Genomic DNA, 21,039 nt, shown 5'->3' with positions numbered 1-21,039 from the left:
GTGGGAATTTTAGTAGTAACGTGTTTAGAACAAGACGCGCTACTGCTAAAACTTTATCTACAGCGCGGTTTACACAGGTGCGCTACTGCTACTTAGCACCAGCGTGCTTCTTTGACACGCGCTACTGCTAAAATTCTGTGTATAAGGTTTTCCCTAGTTGTGCATGATGATAATGTCTCGGATTCTCAAGGACATGATTTTGTGGGAGCCCGGAAACATGCAGCTTGGGGGCATCAAGAATCCTGATCAGGCCACGAATCGTCTTGCCAGGTAGCTGCAGGATGAGGCGCTCCAGCTGTGGAGCCTTCAGCACCGTGATGCTCTGCACGCACCGCAGGCTCTGGCCGACGAGGCGGAGACGCAGCCCCTACATGATTCCCTGGATGCTCAGGATCTCCAGGACGGGGCTCATGCCGACGAGGGCGCCGACGTCCCCCTGCTCCATGTAGACGCCGCAGATGCCGAGCTTGCGGAGGTGTGGGAAGGAGGTGCTGCGCGGTAACCCGGCCATGTCCGGGAACTTCCAGACGCCGACGTAGAGGCGCGTGAGGGTGGAGATGGCGAAGAGCGTGGCCGGAAGCGGCACGTCGAATGGCCACGGGCGGTTGACGAGGACGAGCTCCTAGACGCCCTTGGCGGCGAGGAGCTGAAGCCAGCACGCGAGCTGGGCCGAGTGTGGATTTTTAGAACATCTGCACTTTGGCCCTGCTATCTTGACTGTTCAATATTGTTATAAGATCTGTGCAACATAACTAACTTTTCATATGAAATTTTCTCTTTTTTGTTTCTCTCACATAAAACATGTCTTGAATTTCAAACCTTTGCAGTGTGGCAAAGCTTTCTATCTAGAATCTAGGGTAAATCTTTCAGAATTTTTTGTCAAACATAAATATACAAAATATAATTTTTTAATCTAGAAAATCGTAATTTGTATATTTATATTTGACAAAAAAATCTGAAAGATTTATCCTAAATTCTGGATAGAAAACTTGGCTACGCTACAAAGGTTTGTACTTCAAAACATGTTTTAAGCGAGAGAAACAAAAAAGAGAAATGTATTTGCACGATCACGATGCGCGGAATGGATGGCTAGATAAGGAGGGCCTGGTGCAGGTGTTCTATTTTATGTTTTCGGAGCTGGGCCTGGTGCAGGTGTTCTATTTTATGTTTTCGAAGCTGGGCCTGGTGCGCGCTCATGTGGCTGCAGGTGAGGTGGACGCAGCGAAAGGGCCCCGGGTGTGCCTTGAGGATGCGGGCGATGGTGGCGGTGATGGCCGGCGAGTCTGCCGGCGTGGGTGGCCTGCGGCGGTCATCCGGCCGGAGGTAGGCATCGACCAGGATAGGCTCCGCGGAGAGCCAGAGGCGGTGCCAGCCCGAGGCGAGCACGGTGGTGCGCGCGGCGTCTGTGACGGGGAGGCGGCAGATGATGTCGCGCAGGAGCACGTCGGGGAGGAGGCTGATGCGGTCGACGCCGTCGGAGGCCGGGAGGGCGGTGAGCCGCCCGATTTCGCTGACGGGCAGGTCAGGGACGAGCGAGGTGTGGATGTACATCAGCATCCGATGCGCGGCGCGGTCCATCACGTAGGGATCGAACCCCATGCTCCGGAGGTCGGCGGTCGTCTCCACGTCCATGGTGGCGAACTGTGTCCCCCCGGCCATGGTCGACGACGAGGGAAAGCTGGGGATTTGGGGGAGTGGCGGCTGGCAAGTGAAGCCGTGGGGAGAATGGTCCGTGGCCGTCGCTTAGTTGGGCCAAATTCCCATATAGGGTTCTCGCGGGCCCACGAGTCAGACGCTTATTTGTGTGTTTTTACCCCTTCTAGCCTTTAAATTTCTACACTATTATTTATGATTTCAGAAAAAAGAAGTGTTTAATCTCTATCATGCTTGTGAACTTATAGACATACTACTTGAGTCAAGTGTCATTTCTGGTATTTTTTATCACTTGTACCTCTCTTAACTATGGTCAGAGTGTATTCATCAAACATAATACATCTAACAAAAAAATATATATGTCAATGAAAGAACATTAATTTTAGTTTTTATTAAAGTGAACAGGAGAAAGAAAATCATTCATTAATGAATATTAAATTCAGAAAGTGGATAGAAGAAATTTAAAGTCAGAGAACCCCCTAAAACAATAACCATTTAACGCCATGTCTTTAACGAACATTGCTAGGAAATAATTGAATATAGAACTGCTAAACCGATGGCTAGTAAACTAGAAGCAGTAGTTTCTATCATATCTTCTTTTCATCTAATCCTGATTTTCAATATCTATCTATAAAACAATATACCATCACTTTGTAAATTTAATGAATAGGTGGACACAATAAAGAATTCTTATTGGTAATAGTGGTAGAACTTAGCGGGTAACAATTGGTAAAGGCTTAAAGTTTAATGCAATTTGACAAATGAAATTGCAACTACTAGGGTATATATTATTGTCATTGCAAACTGTTCTTCTGCAAATCAAGCATAAATAACTAGTCGGTGTCCATTTCGTAAATATGTGACAAATCTTTTTCAGCGGTGAACATTTTATACTTCCTCCATTCTAAAATATAGTGCGCCCGCGCTTCACGAGGTCTAACTTTGACCATAAATTTAACCAACGAGACCGACTGTGGTGGAAGAAAAAAATTGTATAATTGAAAACTTCTTTCGAATACGAATTCACTGATATAACTTTTGCTCCCGCCGCAATCGGTCTTGGTAGTTAAATTTACGGTCAAAGTTGAAGCACGAGGATAGAGGAAGCACTACATTATGGAATGGAGGAAGTAAGTATATGATTAAAAAATAAAATTAAGTGAACTAACCTTTAGACAAAATATTTTTAGAATTTTTGAAATATACAAAAGGTTAGAAAGGGGAAAGCTTGGAAAGGAAGAAAATATAACAGAAACAACAACAAATTTTTTTGGACGCCCATGGAAGCACGCTTTCATATACGTACGTAATACTTTTTACGAAACTTAGAGCAACTCCAACCGGGTGACCCAAACAGATGCGCGGTTTGTCCGCCTTTTGTTCGTTTGGATCGGCATGTCCGTCCAATTTTTTGTTTGGGCCAGCTGTGCGCCCAACACGCCGACCCATTTTCCGTCTGCGCGGCGGGCTTGCAGACATTTTTTTTATCGTTTTTGACACATATGTATAAAATTTGACCCTAGATTAACATAGTTCAATAAAAATAAAAATATTGCATAGTTCGAGAATCATATAAATATCTCATAGTTTACAAGCCAAATAAACATTAAATTGTCTCAAATACTCTTATTATTTTCGGGACGGTGACCAAGGCACATAATTATAGACATGTTACGATGAAATTACCCTTGGCAAATTTATTGGTAGTGGCAAGTAAATCAGTTAGTCCAAAAAAGTAAGAGATACATGCAATCGACAAAGAGATACTTTTCCTCTTTTGCTACAAGGAGAGATACAGACAATCAGGAGAGAGATAATTTCCTTTTTTTGGAGGGCTAACAATGGAATTATAAGAAATTAGAAGAAATGCACCTTACATTCTGAAATTTTGTCAAAAAACAAATAATCCTTATATAAAGGAACGGAGGGAGTGCATTTGAAAGTAAAGTGCCGATACATCTATTGGTTGCCAACATGAGTCCATATATACTCAACCAAATCATCTTGCAGCTGAATGTGAGTTTCCCAATCACACATTTGATGATGAAACTCGGTGAACTGTGCATACGTTGCCGCTCCTCCATGCGTAGGCACAACGTTGTCACCCTGAAACTAAACCCCTTGGTTGTAGAGACGTTTTGGACGCTCATTCTCTACGATCATGTTGTGCATGATCACACATGCAGTCATCGCCTTTCCAAAGATTCTGGGTGCTCCAAGTTCATGTAGGATACCGAACAATGCCCAATCGAGATTGCAAAACACCAAAGGCACGCTCCACATCCTTCCTAGCACTCTCTTGCTCTTGGAAAAAAATCTCTTTCTCTTCTCTCCTACAGGGTTGGGAATTGTCTTGGCAAGAGTAGTCTACTGTGGGTAGGTATCGTCAGTTAGATAGTATCCTTTGTTGTAGTGGTGGCCACCGATCTCAACATTGACCTTCGGGCAATTTCCTTGTGCCATCCTAGGAAACACTGGAGAGCGCTGGAGCACATTGATATCGGTGTGAGATCCGGCCACGCCGAAGAAAGAGTGCTAAATCCAGAGATCTTGTGAAGCAACGGCCTCAAGTATGGCAGTGCAAGCTTGGATATGGCATTTATATTGCCCCTGCTAAGCAGAATGACAATTTTTCCACTTCCAATGCATATACAATCTATACTACAAAGCATCCCCGAAAACCCCCTGCTGGCATTCATTGCCATCAACCGTGGTGTATCAGTGACAATTGGCTCTTTCAAACACTCTGAGCCAAACACAGCTATATATGACAGTCTTGCAGAACCTATACACGGTGAATCTCCCGTCTTGCCCAGTATTAAAGGTTGGCAACCAAGTGGCAGAAAGTGAGCCCACCACGATGGGCCGGCGTCCGGCGTGCTGGCTGGGTGTTGCTCCTGGCGCACTCATGGTGTGTGGTCGACGAAATATAAGGCAAGCCGCCCTCCGCTCCGGTGTTGCGGGAGGAGCAGCTCCAGCGATGGCATCGTGGTCGTCCATGGCCTGGTTGGTTTTGTCGGGAGAAGTCTTGTGCAGGCGTGGGTGCTTGCTGGGTGATGCCGAGCGGCGAGCACGGTGGCAGGGCAGAAGTAGTGGCCGGTGCTGCCTTTTTTTAGAACGAAGACGTCAGATGCGTCCGGCTTTAAATTAATAAAGCCCCAACGGCAGAGTAACACCAATAAGTCTTACAACACCCAGAAGCCACACCGGCCCACGCATAAGGTTCGGACGGAGCTTAAGAAGCTACATGCGCATTACAAGGCTTAGCCCGTACAGAGCGCGCAGGCTTGTCAAGCACTCAAAAGAGACCACGGAGACCACCGTAGTCACGGCTCCCTAGCCGCTGCATACACATGCAGGATTCGTTCTTGAGCGATCTTGATCAAATCAGCATCCTTGTGCCTCCCCAACGGACTCCACTGCTGCAAAAGGACATTGCATTTGAAGATGATATTAGCCGGATGCGTTGGGAAAGTACCCTCAATCGTGAGTTTATTCCTAGTAAGCCACATGGACCAAAGAAGTGCCCCAACACAACTCCACACGACCCGTTTTCGTTGGGCCTTGCAACACGTCTAAAATGTGAATAAGCTCGGCTGCCGAGCGGGGGTCCCAATGGACCCCAGCCGCCGACCGCACTGTGCTCCACACGAACTGCGCTAAGGGGCACCGAGAGAAAACGTGGTTCGCATCCTCTGGGTCCCCACACAACGCGCATGGACCATTGGCCGGACCATTGCGTTTGGCCACGTTCAGGGAGGTGGGAAGCTTATCACGGAACAATTGCCAAAAAAATAGTTTGATCTTCAGTGGTAACCGCGCTTTCCATAACCCTGCAACCACAAGTTGCGACGGCCCCGGGCACAGCTTTCGGTATAAAGAGTTGACCGAGAACTTCCCCGAGCTGGTGTGTGCCCAGCTCACCGAGTCCAGTTGGTCCGAAAGGTCCACCCGATCGATCAACTGCCGCAGGGCCACTAGGCTGGCCTGCTCTTGCCCCTGGAGTTCACGTTTGAACTAAATCTCCGGAGGAGTTGATCGCAGCGCATCGGCCACTGACATGCCTGGATCCACCGCGATGTCGTACAGATCTCGGAATTCCTCCCATAAGGGGCGGGTTCCTATCCATAGATCTGTCCAGAAACGTGTTGATCGACCATCCCCAATCGAGAATTTAGCCCCCAAGGCAAAGGCCGACTTGATCGTCTGGAGATCATTCCAAAAAGGCGAGCCCCTTGCCCTACCCTCAAAGAAATTCCCATTCGGGAAGTATTTGGCCCTGAGGAGATCAACCCACAGACCGGACGCCCCCTGGACAACTTTCCAGATCCACTTACACATCATAGCGATGTTAAGCAGTCTCAAGTTGGTGATCCCAAGGCCCCCCAAGTCCTTGGGTCGACACACCCAGGCCCATTTAACCATATGGTATTTACGGCTCGGGCTAGTTCCTTCCCAAAAGAACGTAGCGCGGAGTGTGTCAAACTTCGCATGCACCCCTTCTGCAAGCAAAAACAGGCCCATAGCAAACATTGGCAAGGAAGAGAGACTTGAGTTCGTGAGAACTAGCCTGGCCGCTTTTGAAAGGAATTTACCCCTCCAAGGACACACCCTACCCCTCACCTTAGCACACAGAGGTTCCCAATCCTCCATCGTAGGTCTTTTGGTGTCAACTGGGAGGCCAAGGTATGTCAGCGGGAATTTGCCCACCTTGCAATTGAGCAAATCGGCTATGCGCCTACCCTCCTCCGGCTCAACCCCCATCGTGAGCACCTCACATTTGTGGAAATTTATTTTGAGCCCCAACATGAGCACAAAACAAATAAGAATCACCTTGACCGACGCAATGTTGTGGTGCTCTGGGCGAAACAAAAGCAGCGTGTCATCTGCGTATTGTAGATACGTCACTCCCCCTGGAATGAGGTGGCCTACCAACCCTTGGATGTGGCCAGCCCCGGCCGCTTTCCGAAGCATTGCGGACAGAGCATCTACAACAAAATTGAACAGGAGTGGGGACATCGGGTCACCCTGCCTGAGTCCGCGTTTGTTCCGGAAGAAATGCCCTATTTCTCCGTTCACCGCAACTGCAGTTTGGCCTCCCGACACCAATTGCATAATTCGGTGTACCCAAACCGCGGAAAAGCCTCTACTGGTAAGCACCTGTCACAAGAAATCCCAATTCACACGATCGTATGCTTTTTCGAAATCAAGTTTCAACAACACCGCCGATTCCTTAGTGCGCTTAAGTTCATGAACAATCTCTTGAAGGGCGAGCGGTCCCTCTAAAATGTTGCGACCGCGAATGAAAGCAGATTGGTTACGATTAATCGAGCGGTGCGCTATCGGTCCTAGTCTATTGGCGCATGCTTTAGCACAAATTTTGAAAGGCACGTTAATGAGCGCAATCGGCCGGAATAGTCTAATGTTGTCTGCCCCTTGGACCTTCGGGATGAGCGTTAAGACTCCAAAATTGAGGCGCGATATGTCAACCATCCCCCGCATGAAGCCGTTGCATATCTTGAAAATAGGGCCCCTAAGGAGAGGCCAGAAGCGCTTGAACATAGCCACCGGCCACCCGTCTGGCCCGGCGCCGTGTCCACTTTCATACCAAGAAGAGCGGCGTCAATCTCTTCTGGCAGGAACGCGAGACCCAGCGCGTCGTTCTCACAGCCCAACACACGTTACGAGTCCTCCCAAATGTCCGCATGAAGGCCCGCCCCCTGGGCCTCACACGTACCCATCAAATTGATGTAGAACTCATATATGTGTCGAGAGATGTCCTCCTGTCGCAACAGAAGCCCCTGCTCTGATTGCAACCTCGGGATGGAGCACTTCCGACGACGCCCGTTAGCATAAGCTTGGAAATACTTAGTGTTGGTGTCGCCCTTCAGTATCCATTTCAGACCACTTCGTCGGCGCCAGTATTCTTCCTCCGCGCGAAGTGAAGCTTCGACCTGACCCTCCAGATCATAGCGATGAGCCCATTCCTGCTCCGAAAAGGCCCGAGCATCAACCATAGCATCAATCCTTGCGATTTCCGCTAGGATCGCGGCTCGCTGCTCTTTGTCACTCCTCCCTAGGTTTGCACCCCATCCCTTGAGGCTAGCCCTGAGCCGACCCCCAACCGCGTTCCAAAATTCCATCGGGCCCCTCTGGGGTCCTATCGAATTAACACACGCCCACCATTTCTCCCTGAAAATCTCCTCGAAGCCTGGTACTTCGAACCAGGCAGTTTCAAAGAAGAAGCGTGCGCTGCGCCGCATCCTCTCCTCCCCCGAGGAATAGACGAGGGCCGGTGCTGCCTCTCGGGGCTTGCGACGCGAGTGAGTGGTTCTTATGAGCTGGAGCTGTGCGCTTCGGCGTCGCTGGCGGCTGCAGCAACGATGGTGCCGCCGCAATTGCGTTTGAATCACACACCGACACGAAAACCCTTGGTGCGGACTCACCTCCGGGTCCTCCGCCCCCTACCTGAATGCATGCTCGAAAAAAGGGGGATCCACCATGGTGCATGGCCTCTACTTCCTCCGACCACGAAGCGTCAACTTTTTTTGCTTTTTACTATGTTTTGTATTCTTTTTCTCATTTGTGTTCGCCATTTTTTCTCTTATTTTCTGTGATCCTTAAATATTTAGCACTACATGAGCCAAGTCTCATTTCTCTTAATTTTTCATTTATTTGTATTTCACTTACTATGGACCGGATCTACAGGGTAGAAGACATCACGTCACTCTACAAATCATTACTTCACTCATTCTCAATTCTTTTTCTTTTTCTTTTTTTGCGGATGACTCACTCATTCTCAATATGGTTTTATATTATGATGCCTAAGTATAATTGTTGGCATTTTGACGAAACAAGATTCAAATAAACTCTAGAAACAAAGTAAAAATCCGAAAAATTAACAACTTTAGGAAATAATATACCTCTACATGGTGTGTGAATAACTTTGAAAGATGGTCGTTGGATGAAGCCAATCTAACAGTGTAGAGATGCCAAATACGAGCACTACTGGCCGTTGGATATCATCTACATTCCACCAAATTCTGCCACATGTACAATTTAGAATACTCCATGGTTGAACTTAAGCATAATGCACAAACCTCAAAACACAAACACTTCTCCTTTGTTCTAGAATCTTTCGTATCATAATTGTCCAAAAAAAATTCTAGATGAATAGCCATTATTTGTTTTTACTTTATGCTTGACAACGCACGATTCCATGAATCTTAAATAGATTATTTTTTTATAAAAACTAATTGATTTTGAATGAGTTGAACTATAAGAATTAAACGAACATCTACATCATGCATATATGATTCAAAGCTTACATGCTAGTGTGGTATTTATTTATAATTTAGTTGCCAAATCTCATGCTTGCAATGCACGTGTACCATACTAGTAGAAAATAATTCAACAATAACCAAAAGAAAAAGATTTGCTACTCATAAACTGAGAAAGGGCTCATCTATAAATAACTAAAAAGTCAAAAACTTGGGTAAGAGAATTTGAAATGTTAGAGAATCCACTACTATAGCAAACACTTCATTTACTCAAGTTTGAACAGACATTAAGAAAAAAAATCGAGTACAAACTATCAACCTGGCGGCTAGTTCTTATCAGCAGTTGTAGAACTTGGCCGGCAATAATCCCCAAAAAATTTGAATGCAACATGACAATTCAAAATGCAACAACTATGGTATTACTCTTATTGCAAACTGTTTTTCACACGTCACGCATTATGTCTTCACAAATAAGCACCAGAACGGGGAATTTTTCACTAGAGAAGGCCTAGAAAGAGACGTTAAGGTTTGCAGTTGATCAAGTGGTGCAGATGAGCAATATATGAATATATCATCACCAAATCACAACCAAAAATGGAACGTTTCAGGGTTGCATTACACAGCAAGTCAAAATATCAGTTGATTAGTCTGCTGTTTACCAGGCACCCAGCCACAAATTTGAAAGTAGACCATCGCAAGTGCAGCACAGCGAGCAACAAATACCACCACACGTCATAGTTTGCATCAAAAAGCGAGTCCACTTCTCCACGGAAACTATAAGCTCAGCTGTCCTCCTCCCTCACCGTGAACGGGTCCTCGAAGGAGAAATCTGCCCCGACTCTCAGGCTCCAAGGATTGCCGCCTTCAGGACGGCTACTGCAGATGATGCACTTTTTGCAGGATTTACTTGCCAGGTTTCTAGCGCTGTATTGCGCCTTGACAAGCGCCTCGTCCGTCGAGAACGGCGTGAAGCTTGGATTGGCCATGAAAATAGCTACCATCTCCAGCACGCACGCACTCTGAAAGACGAACTCCAGGAAACCAACCTCGCCTCGGCCACCTTTGAACTCACGGAAAGTCACCATGTTGATGCGCGAGACGACGTTCTCAATGGGACCAGACTCCTCCCAGAACTTGACGGTGAGGGGCTCACCAGTGGGTTCATCACATTTTTTACTCTGCACAAAATTAGATTAATCAGTCAACCTGTTAAGCTACGATAGAGAGTAGGATCGGGAAAGGGTTCACCGGTAGCCGGAAGTTTAAAACTAGTATCGACAGGAGTGCGAGATGATTGACAGTCAAGCATACCAGCACGATTAAGATGATCAAGAATATACTAGCGTTGGGAAAGAAAAAGGCTAGAGGAATCTCGAACAATAGCAATGCCTAAGAAATGATGAAGGAGTCCTAGGTCAGTCATAGAAAATTCAGATCTAAGAAGAGAGACAATATGATCTAAGAACTTTTGAGAGGATGCGGTAAGAATGATATCATCTACATAGAGAAGTAAATAGGCAGTGTCAGAAGTTTGATGATGCACAAAAAGAGAGGTGTCGGAGAGAGATGGAGTGAAGCCTATTGTTTGGATGAAGGAGGAGAAGCGTTGAAACCAAGCTCGTGGGGCCTGTTTAAGACCGTAGAGAGATTTCTGAAGAAGACATACATGTGTTGGAAAGGATGGATTTTCAAAACCCAGAGGTTGCTGGCAGTAGACAGTTTCTTGAAGGGAACCATGGAGGAAAGCATTTTTAACATCAAGTTGGTGAATAGGCCAGGAAGAGGAGACATCAACACTAAGAACGGTGCGAATGGTGCTAGGTTTAACAACAGGAGAAAATGTTTCTTCGTAATCAATTCCTTGTTGCTGAGAAAAGCCACGACAAACCCACCTGGCAAAAATCCATTTGCCAGAAACAATATTTGTATTGGGAGGACGAGGAACAAGTTGCCAGGTGTTGTTTTGAAGTAAAGCATTATATTCTTCTTGCATGGCAGCGGCCCAGTTGGGATCAAGTAGAGCAGTTTTGTAATTCTTTGGGAGGGAAGTGAGAGATACAGAGGTATGAAGGTTTAGGCGGTTTTGGGGTTGATGAAATCCTGATTTGGCCCTAGTACGCATGCGATGATCATTAATCGGGGCTGCTGTAGGAATAGCACGAGGGGGTATGGTGGGTACGGGTGAGTCCGGCGCAGCAGAAGAGTCGGACGAAGGAGCATGGCTAGATGATGGAGTGGGAGTAGGGGTCAGGTGTTGGAAATATGCCCTAGAGGCAACAATAAATTGGTTATTATTATATTTCCTTGTTCATGATAATCGTTTATTATCCATGCTAGAATTGTATTGATAGGAAACTCAAATACATGTGTGGATACATAGACAACACCATGTCCCTAGTAAGCCTCTAGTTTACTAGCTCGTTGATCAATAGATGGTTACAGTTTCCTAACCATGGACATTGGATGTCATTGATAATGGGATCACATCATTAGGAGAATGATGTGATGGACAAGACCCAATCCTAAGTGTAGCACAAGATCGTGTAGTTCGTATGCTAAAGCTTTTCTAATGTCAAGTATCATTTCCTTAGACCATGAGATTGTGCAACTCCCGGATACCGTAGGAGTGCTTTGGGTGTGCCAAACATCACAACATAACTGGGTGGCTATAATGGTGCACTACGGGTATCTCCGAAAGTGTTTTTTGGGTTAGCACGAATCGAGACTGGGATTTGTCACTCCGTGTAAACGGAGAGGTATCTCTGGGCCCACTCGGTAGGACATCATCATAATGTGCACAATGTGATCAAGGAGTTGATCACGGGATGGTGTGTTACGGAACGAGTAAAGAGACTTGCCGGTAACGAGATTGAACAAGGTATCGGGATACCGACGATCGAATCTCGGGCAAGTATCGTACCAATAGACAAAGGGAATTGTATATGGGATTGATTGAATCCTTGACATCGTGGTTCATATGATGAGATCATCGTGGAGCATGTGGGAACCAACATGGGTATCCAGATCCCGCTGTTGGTTATTGACCGGAGAGTTGTCTCGGCCATGTCTGCATGACTCCCGAGCCCGTAGGGTCTACACACTTAAGGTTCGATGACGCTAGGGTTATAGGGAAAGTATGTACGCGGTTACCGAATGTTGTTCGGAGTCCTGGATGAGATCTTGGACGTCACGAGGAGTTCCGGAATGGTCCGGAGGTAAAGATTGATATATAGGAAGTATGGTTTTGGCCACCGGAAATGTTCCGAGCATCACCGGTAGTGTACCGGGACCACCGGAGGGGTCCGGGGGTCCACCGGGAGGGGCCACGGGCCCCATAGGTATACATGGGCCTATAGTGAGAAGGGACCAGCCCCTAGGTGGGCTGGGGCGCCTCCCACCAAGGCCCAAGGCGCCTCCAAGAGGGGAGGGGGCAAACCCTAGGGCAGATGGGCCCTAAGGCCCACCCCAGGTGCGCCTCCCCCTCTCCCCCTTGTGGCCGCCACCCTAGATGGGTTCAGGGGCTGCCGCACCCCTTGGGGTGGGAACCCTAGAAGGGGCGCAGCCCCCTCCCCTCCCCCTATATATACTTGAGGTATGGGGGCTGCCCAACATACGATTTGATCTCTCTCTTGGCGCAGCCCTACCCCTCTCCCTTCTCGTCTCTCGTAGTGCTTGGCGAAGCCCTGCTGGAGTCCCGCGCTCCTCCACCACCACCACGCCGTCGTGCTGCTGCTGGACGGAGTCTTCCCAACCTCTCCTTCTCCCCTTGCTGGATCAAGGCGTGGGAGACGTCACCGGGCTGCACGTGTGTTGAACGCGGAGGCGCCGTGGTTCGGCGCTTAGATTGGAATCAACCGCAATCTGAATCGCTACGAGTACGACTCCTTCATCCGCTTTCTTGCAACGCTTTCGCTTAGCGATCTACATGGGTATGTAGATGCACTCCCCTTCCCCTCGTTGCTAGATTACTCCATAGATTGATCTTGGTGATGTGTAGAAAATTTTAAATTTCTGCTATAATCCCCAACAGTGGCATCATGAGCTAGGTCTATGTGTAGTTTCTATGCACGAGTAGAACACAAGTTGTTGTGGGCGTCGATTTTGTCAATTTACTTGCCGTTACTAGTATTATCTTGATTCGGCGGCATCGTGGGATGAAGCGGCCCGGACCGACCTTACACGTACTCTTACGTGAGACAGGTTCCACCGACTGATATGCATTAGTTGCATAAGGTGGCTAGCGGGTGTCTGTCTCTCCCACTTTAGTCGGATCGGATTCGATGAAAAGGGTCCTTATGAAGGGTAAATAGAAATTGGCATATCACGTTGTGGTTTTGGCGTAGGTAAGAAACGTTCTTGCTAGAAACCTATAGCAGCCACGTAAAAACTTGCAACAACAATTAGAGGACGTCTAACTTGTTTTTGCGGCATATGCCGTGTGATGTGATATGGCCAAAAGGATGTGATGAATGATATATGTGATGTATGAGATTGATCATGTTATTGTAATAGGAATCACGACTTGCATGTCGATGAGTATGACAACCGACAGGAGCCATAGGAGTTGTCTTAATTTATTGATGACCTGCGTGTCAACATAAACGTCATGTAATTACTTTACTTTATTGCTAAAGCATTAGCCATAGTAGTAGAAGTAATAGATGACAAGACAACTTCAAGAAGACACGATGATGGAGATCATGATGATGGAGATCATGGTGTCATGCCGGTGACAACGATGATCATGGAGCCGAAAAGATGGAGATCGTAAGGAGCAAAATGATATTGGCCATATCATGTCACTATTTGATTGCATGTGATGTTTACCATGTTTTACATCTTATTTGCTTAGAACAACGGTAGCTTAAATAAGATGATCCCTCGTAATAATTTCAAGAAAGTGTTCCCCCTAACTGTGCACCGTTGCGAAGGTTTGTTGTTTCGAAGCACCACGTGATGATCGGGTGTGATAGATTCTAACGTTCGAATACAACGGGTGTAAGCTAGATTTACACATGCAATACACTTAGGTTGACTTGACGAGCCTAGCATGTACAGACATGGCCTCGAAACACGGAAGACCGGAAGGTCGAACATGAGTCGTATAGAAGATAAGATCAACATGAAGATGTTCACCGATGATGACCCCTGTTCAAGAATTCATCCGATTAACTAGTTAACTTGCCGATTAATCCCTACTCATAGGGTCACCGAGTAGCTGATAAACCGAAAAATCATCCGATTAATTGATTAAATGGCCGATTAACTTGCCGATTAGCCGATTAATCCCCTACTCGCTGGCCAACCGAGCAGCTACCAGTTAATGATTTCCTCAACAATGATGATGACTAGTCCGTCTCACGTGATGATCGGACACGGCCTAGTTGACTCGGATCATGTTTCACTTAGATGACTAGAGGGATGTCTATCTGAGTGGGAGTTCATTGAATAATTTGATTAGATGAACTTAATTATCATGAACATAGTCTAAATTTTCTTTGCAAATATGTTGTAGATAAATGGCTCACGTTGTAGCTCCCTGTTTCAATACGTTCCTAGAGAAAGACCAAGTTGAAAGATATTATAAGCAATGATGCACACTGGGTCCGTAGTCCGAGGAGTGTCCTCACTGCTACGCAGAAGGCTTACGTCTTTGATGCACCGCTCGATGTGCAAACCCCTACAACGTCGTCTGTGGATGTTGTGAACACCTGACAGACACATCCTGATGACTACTTGATAGTTTAGTGCGCCATACTTTACGGCTTAGAATCAGGATTCCAATGACGTTTTGAACGCCATAAGACATATGAGATGTTCCAAGAGCTGAAATTGGGATTTCAGGCTCATGCCCGTGTTGAGAGGTATGAGACCTCTGACAAGTTCTTTTGCCAACAAGATGGAGGAGAATAGCTCGGCTAGTGAGCATGTGCTCAGAATGTCTGGGTGCTACAATCACTTAAATCAAGTGGGAGTTAAACTTCCAGATAAGACAGTGATTGATAGAGTTCTCTAGCCACTATCACTAAGCTACTAGATCTTCGTGATGAACTATGACATGCAAGGGATGGAGTTGATCCCGGAGCTGTTCGCGGTGCTTAAGACCGCAAAAGGTAGAAATCAAGAAGGAGCATCAAGTGTTGATGGTTTAACAAAACCACTGGTTTCAAGAAGGGCAAGGACTAGAAGGGAAACTTCATGGATGGCAAACCAGTTGTCGCTCCAGTGAAGGAACCCAAGGTTGAACCCAAACCCGAGACTAAGTGCTTCTATTGTAAGGGGAACGGTCACTGGTAGCGGAATTACCCCAAATGCATGGTAGATAAGAAGGCTGGCAACTTCAACAAAGTATATATGTGTTATTATGTGTACCTCAATAGTACTCCTGGTAGCACCTGGGTATTGGATACCGGTTCAGTTGCTATTATTGGTGACTTGAAGCAAAAGCTACGGACTAAACGGAGACTGGCTAAGAGCGAGGTGACGATGTGTGTTGGAAGTGTTTCCAAAGTTGATGAGATCACCATCGCACGCTCCATCTGCCTTCGGGATTAGTATTGAACCTAGATAAATGTTATCAGGTGTCTACGTTGAGCATGAATATGATTAGATCATGTTCATTGTAATATTGTTATTCATTTAAGTTAGAGAATACTGGTTATTCTGTTTACATGAATAATACATTTCATGGTCATGCACCCTTTGTGAATGGTTCATTGAATCTCGGTCGTGGTAATACACATGTTCACGCCAAAATATGTAGAGTTAATAATGATAGTACCACTTTCTTGTGGCACTGCCGCTTAGGTCATATTGGCGTAAGATGCATGAAGAAACTCCATATCGATGGATGTTTGGAGTCACTTGATTTTGAATCACTTGAAACATGCGAGCCATGCCTCATGGGTAGGATGACTAAGACCCGGTTTTCAGGTACAATGAAATGGGCAAGTGACTTGTTGGAAATCATACATGCTGATGCGTGTGATCCAATGAGAATTGAAGCGTGCGGTGGATATCGCTATTTTCTCATCTTCACTGACGATTTGGGTAGATATAGGTATATTTACTTAATGAAGCACAAGTCTGAAACATTTAAAAAGTTCAAGCGATTTTAGAGTGAAGTTAAGAATCATCATAACAAGAAGATCATGTTCCTACGATCTGATCAAAGGGGATTTTCTGAGATATGAGTTTGGCAATCACTTAAGGCATTGTGGAATTGTTTCGCAGTTGAAGCCACCTGGAACACCACAGCGTAATGGTGTGTCCGGACGTCGTAATCGAACCTTATGAGATATGGTGCGATCTATGATGTCTCTTACCGATCTACCACTATTATTTTGAGGTTATGCATTAGAGACAGCTGCATTCACTTTTAGATAGGACACCATATAAGTCCGTTGAGACGACGTCGTATGAACATTGGTTTGGCAAGAAACCAAAGTTATCGTTTCTTAATGTTTGAGGTTGCGATGCTTAAGGCTTTAGCCGGAGAAGCTTGAACCCAAAAGCGGACAAACACATCTTCATAGGATACCCAAAGGTGATAGTTGGGTATACCTTCTATCTCAGATCTGAGGGAAAATTGTTTGTCGCTAAGAACGGGTCCTTTCTCGAGAAGGAGTTTCTCTCGAAAGAATTGAGTGGGAGGAAGATAGTGTTGGAAATATGCCCTAGAGGCAATAATAAATTGATTATTATTATATTTCCTTGTTCATGATAATCGTTTATTATCCATGCTATAATTGTATTGATAGGAAACTCAGATACATGTGTGGATACATAGACAACACCATGTCCCTAGTGAGCCTCTAGTTGACTAGCTCGTTGATCAATAGATGGTTACGGTTTCCTGACCATGGACATTGGATGTCGTTGATAACGGGATCACATCATTAGGAGAATGATGTGATGGACAAGACCCAATCCTAAGCCTAGCACAAAGATCGTGTAGTTCGTATGCTAAAGCTTTTCTAATGTCAAGTATCATTTCCTTAGACCATGAGATTGTGCAACTCCCGGATACCGTAGGAGTGCTTTGGGTGTATCAAACGTCACAACGTAACTGGGTGATTATAAAGGTGCATTACAGGTATCTCCGAAAGTGTCTGTTGGGTTGGCACGAATCGAGACTGGGATTTGTCACTCCATGTAAGCGGAGAGGTATCTCTGGGCCCACTCGGTAGGACATCATCATATGCGCAATGTGACCAAGGAGTTGATCACGGGATGATGTGTTACGGAACGAGTAAAGAGACTTGCCGGTAACGAGATTGAACTAGGTATTGGATACCGACGATCGAATCTCGGGCAAGTAACATACCGCTAGACAAAGGGAATTGTATACGGGATTGATTAAGTCCTTGACATCGTGGTTCATCCGATGACATCATCGTGGAACATGTGGGAGCCATCATGGGTATCCAGATCCCGCTGTTGGTTATTGACAGGAGAACGTCTCGGTCATGTCTGCATGTCTCCCGAACCCGTAGGGTCTACACACTTAAGGTTCAGTGACGCTAGGGTTATGAAGATATGTGTATGCAGTAACCCGAATATTGTTTGGAGTCCCGGATGAGATCCCGGACGTCACGAGGAGTTCCGGAATGGTCCGGAGGTAAAGATTTATATATAGGAAGTCCTGTTTCGGCCATCGGGATAAGTTTCGGGGTCATCGGTATTGTATCGGGACCACCGGAAGGGTCCCGGGGGCCCACCGGGTGGGGCCACCTATCCCGGAGGGTCCCATGGGCTGAAGTGGGAAGGGATCCAGCCCAAAGTGGGCTGGGGCGCCACTTCCCTTATGGCCCATGCGCCTAGGGTGAAGGGGGAAACCCTAAGGAAGAGTCCCAAGGAGGGAAGGCACCTCCTAGGTGCCTTGGGGGGGGAGGACTCCTCCCCTGGCCGCCGCCCCCCTGGAGATTGGATCTCCTAGGGGCTGGCGCACCCCCCCCCTTGGGATTCCTATATATAGTAGGGTAGGAGGGCCTCTCAAACACACCTTTTGCCTTTGGTGCAGCCCCTCCCTCTCTCCCCGTTACGTCTCTCTCTCGTAGTATAGGCGAAGCCCTGCTACTGTGACGCCCTGCATCCACCACCACGCCGTCGTGCTGCTGGATCTTCATCAACCTCTCCCTCTCTCCTTGCTGGATCAAGGCGTGGGAGACGTCATCGGGTTGTACGTGTGTTGAACGCGGAGGTGCCGTCCGTTCGGCACTAGGATCATCGGTGATCTGAATCACGACGAGTACGACTCCATCAACCCCGTTCACTTGAACGCTTCCGCTTAGCGATCTACAAGGGTATGTAGATGCACTCTCCTTCCCCTCGTTGCTGGTTTCTCCATAGATAGATCTTGGTGATACGTAGGAAAATTTTGAATTTATGCTACGTTCCCCAACAGTGGCATCATGAGCTAGGTCTATTGCGTAGATTCTATGCACGAGTAGAACACAAAGTAGTTGTGGGCGTTGATTTTGTTCAATATGCTTGCCGTTACTAGTCTTATCTTGATTCGGCGGCATCGTGGGATGAAGCGGCCCGGACCGACCTTACACGTATTCTTACGTGAGAGTGGTTCCACCGACTGACATGCACTAGTTGCATAAGGTGGCTAGCGGGTGTCTGTCTCTCCTACTTTAGTCGGATCGGATTCGATGAAAAGGGTCCTTATGAAGGGTAAATAGCAATTGGCATATCACGTTGTGGTTTTGCGTAGGTAAGAAACGTTCTTGCTAGAAACCCATAGCTGCCACATAAAACATGCAAACAACAATTAGAGGACGTCTAACTTGTTTTTGCAGGGTATGCTATGTGATGTGATATGGCCAAAAGGATGTGATGAATGATATATGTGATGTATGAGATTGATCATGTTCTTGTAATAGATGATCATGGAGCCCCAAGATGAAGATCAAAGGAGCTATATGATATTGGCCATATCATGTCACTATTATTTGATTGCATATGATGTTTATCATGTTTATACATCTTATTTGCTTAGAACGACGGTAGTAAATAAGATGATCCCTCATTATAATTTCAAGAAAGTGTTCCCCCTAACTGTGCACCGTTGCTACAGTTCATCGTTTCGAAGCACCAGGTGATGATCGGGTGTGATAGATCCTTACGTTCACATACAACGGGTGTAAGACAGATTTACACACGCAATACACTTAGGTTGACTTGACGAGCCTAGCATGTGCATAGACATGGCCTCGGAACACAGAAGACCGAAAGGTCGAGCATGAGTCGTATGGTAGATACGATCAACATGAAGATGTTCACCGACGTTGACTAGTCCGTCTCACGTGATGATCGGACACGGCCTAGTTCACTCGGATCATGTAATCACTTAGATGACTAGAGGGATGTCTATCTAAGTGGGAGTTCATAAGATGAACTTAATTATCCTGAACATAGTCAAAAGGTTTTTGCAAATTATGTCGTAGCTCGCGCTTTAGTTCTACTGTTTAGATATGTTCCTAGAGAAAAATTTAGTTGAAAGTTGATAGTAGCAATTATGCGGACTAGGTCCGTAAACTGAGGATTGTCCTCATTGCTTCATAGAAGGCTTATGTCCTTAATGCACCGCTCAGTGTGCTGAACCTCGAACGTTGTCTGTGGATGTTGCGAACATCTGACATACACGTTTTGATAACTACATGATAGTTCAGTTAGACGGTTTAGAGTTGAGGCACCAAAGACGGTTTTGAAACGTCACGAAACATATGAGATGTTTTGAGGGCTGAAATTGGAATTACAGGCTCGTGCCCACGTCAAGAGGTATAAGACCTCCGACGATTTTCTTAACCTGTAAACTAAGGAGAAAAGCTCAATTGTTGAGCTTGTGCTTAGATTGTCGGAGTACAACAATCGCTTGAATCAAGTGGGAGTTGATCTTCCAGATAAGATAGTGATGTTTCTCCGAAGTCATTACCACCAAGCTGATAGAGCTTCGTGATGAACTATAATATATCGGGGACATGTATGATGATCCTTGAGATGTTCGTGATGTTTGACACCACGAAAGTAGAAATCAAGAAGGAGCATCAATTGTTGATGGTTGGTGAAACCACTAGTTTCAAGAAGGGCAAGGGCAAGAAGGGATACTTCATGAAACAACAAATCAGTTGCTGCTCTAATGAAGAAACCCAAGGTTGAACCCAAACCCGAGACTAAGTGCTTCTGTAATAAGGGGAACAACCATTGGGGCAGAATTACCCTAGATACTTGGTAGATTAGAAGGCTGGCAAGGTCGATAGAAGTATATTGGATATACATTATGTTAATGTGTCCTTTTACTAGTACTCCCAGTAGCACCAGGGTATTAGATACCGGTTCAGTTGCTAAGTGTTAGTAACTCGAAATAAAAGCTACGGAATAAACGGAGACTAGCTAAAGGTGAGCTGACGATATGTGTTGGAAATGTTTCCAATGTTGATATGATCAAGCATCGCACGCTCCCTCTACAATCGAGATTGGTGTTTGCGTTGAGCATAGACATGATTGGATTATGTCTATCGCAATACAGTTATTCATTTAAGGAGAATAATGGTTACTCTGTTTATTTGAATAATACCTTCAAATGGTCTTACACCTGAAATGAATGGTTTATTGAATCTCGATCGTAGTGATACACATGTTCATGCCAAAAGATAGTAATGATAGTACCACCTACTTGTGGCACTGCCACGTAAGTCATATCGGTATAAAACGCATGAAGAAGCTCCATGTTGATGGATCTTTGGGCTCACTCATTTTTGAAAAGTTTGAGACATGCGAACCATGTCTATTGGTATATATGCATGAAGAAACTCCATGCAAATGGACCGTTTTGTACTCGCTAGATTTTGAATCACTTGAGACATGCAAATCATACCACATGGGCAAGATGGCTGAAAGCCTCGGTTTCAGTAAAATGGAACTAGAAAGCAACTTGTTGGAAGTAATACATTTTTGATGTGTGCAGTCCAATGAGTGCTGAGGCATGTAGTGGATATCGTTATGTTTTTACTTCACAGATGATTTGAGTAGATGTAGAGTATATTTACTTGATGAATCACAAGTCTGAATTATTGAAAGGTTCAAGTAATTTCAGTGT

General features: G+C 45.9%; 1 protein-coding gene and 1 pseudogene across 1 annotated transcript; both read right to left on the bottom strand.

Moving 5' to 3' along the window:
* Window positions 1-367: 367 nt before the first annotated feature.
* LOC147983333 (F-box/LRR-repeat protein At5g02910-like) lies at window positions 368-1,659 on the bottom strand. Its single transcript, XM_087540690.1, has 2 exons — window positions 1,183-1,659; window positions 368-622 (listed from the first exon to the last, which is right to left on the bottom strand). The coding sequence occupies exons 1-2, from the start codon at window positions 1,657-1,659 to the stop codon at window positions 368-370; spliced, it is 732 nt and encodes a 243-aa protein (XP_087396816.1).
* An 8,056-nt stretch (window positions 1,660-9,715) lies between these two features.
* Window positions 9,716-21,039, bottom strand: part of LOC125534818 (F-box/LRR-repeat protein At3g26922-like) — a 48,335-nt pseudogene continuing 37,011 nt past the window's right edge.

This window comes from Triticum urartu, chromosome 2A, assembly GCF_056163025.1.
Source record: "Triticum urartu cultivar PI428250 chromosome 2A, HENAU_Tu73, whole genome shotgun sequence".
NCBI classification, from domain to species: Eukaryota; Viridiplantae; Streptophyta; class Magnoliopsida; order Poales; family Poaceae; genus Triticum; species Triticum urartu.
Note: the sequence above shows the minus strand (reverse complement) of the source record. Positions and strands in the feature narration are given on the sequence as shown.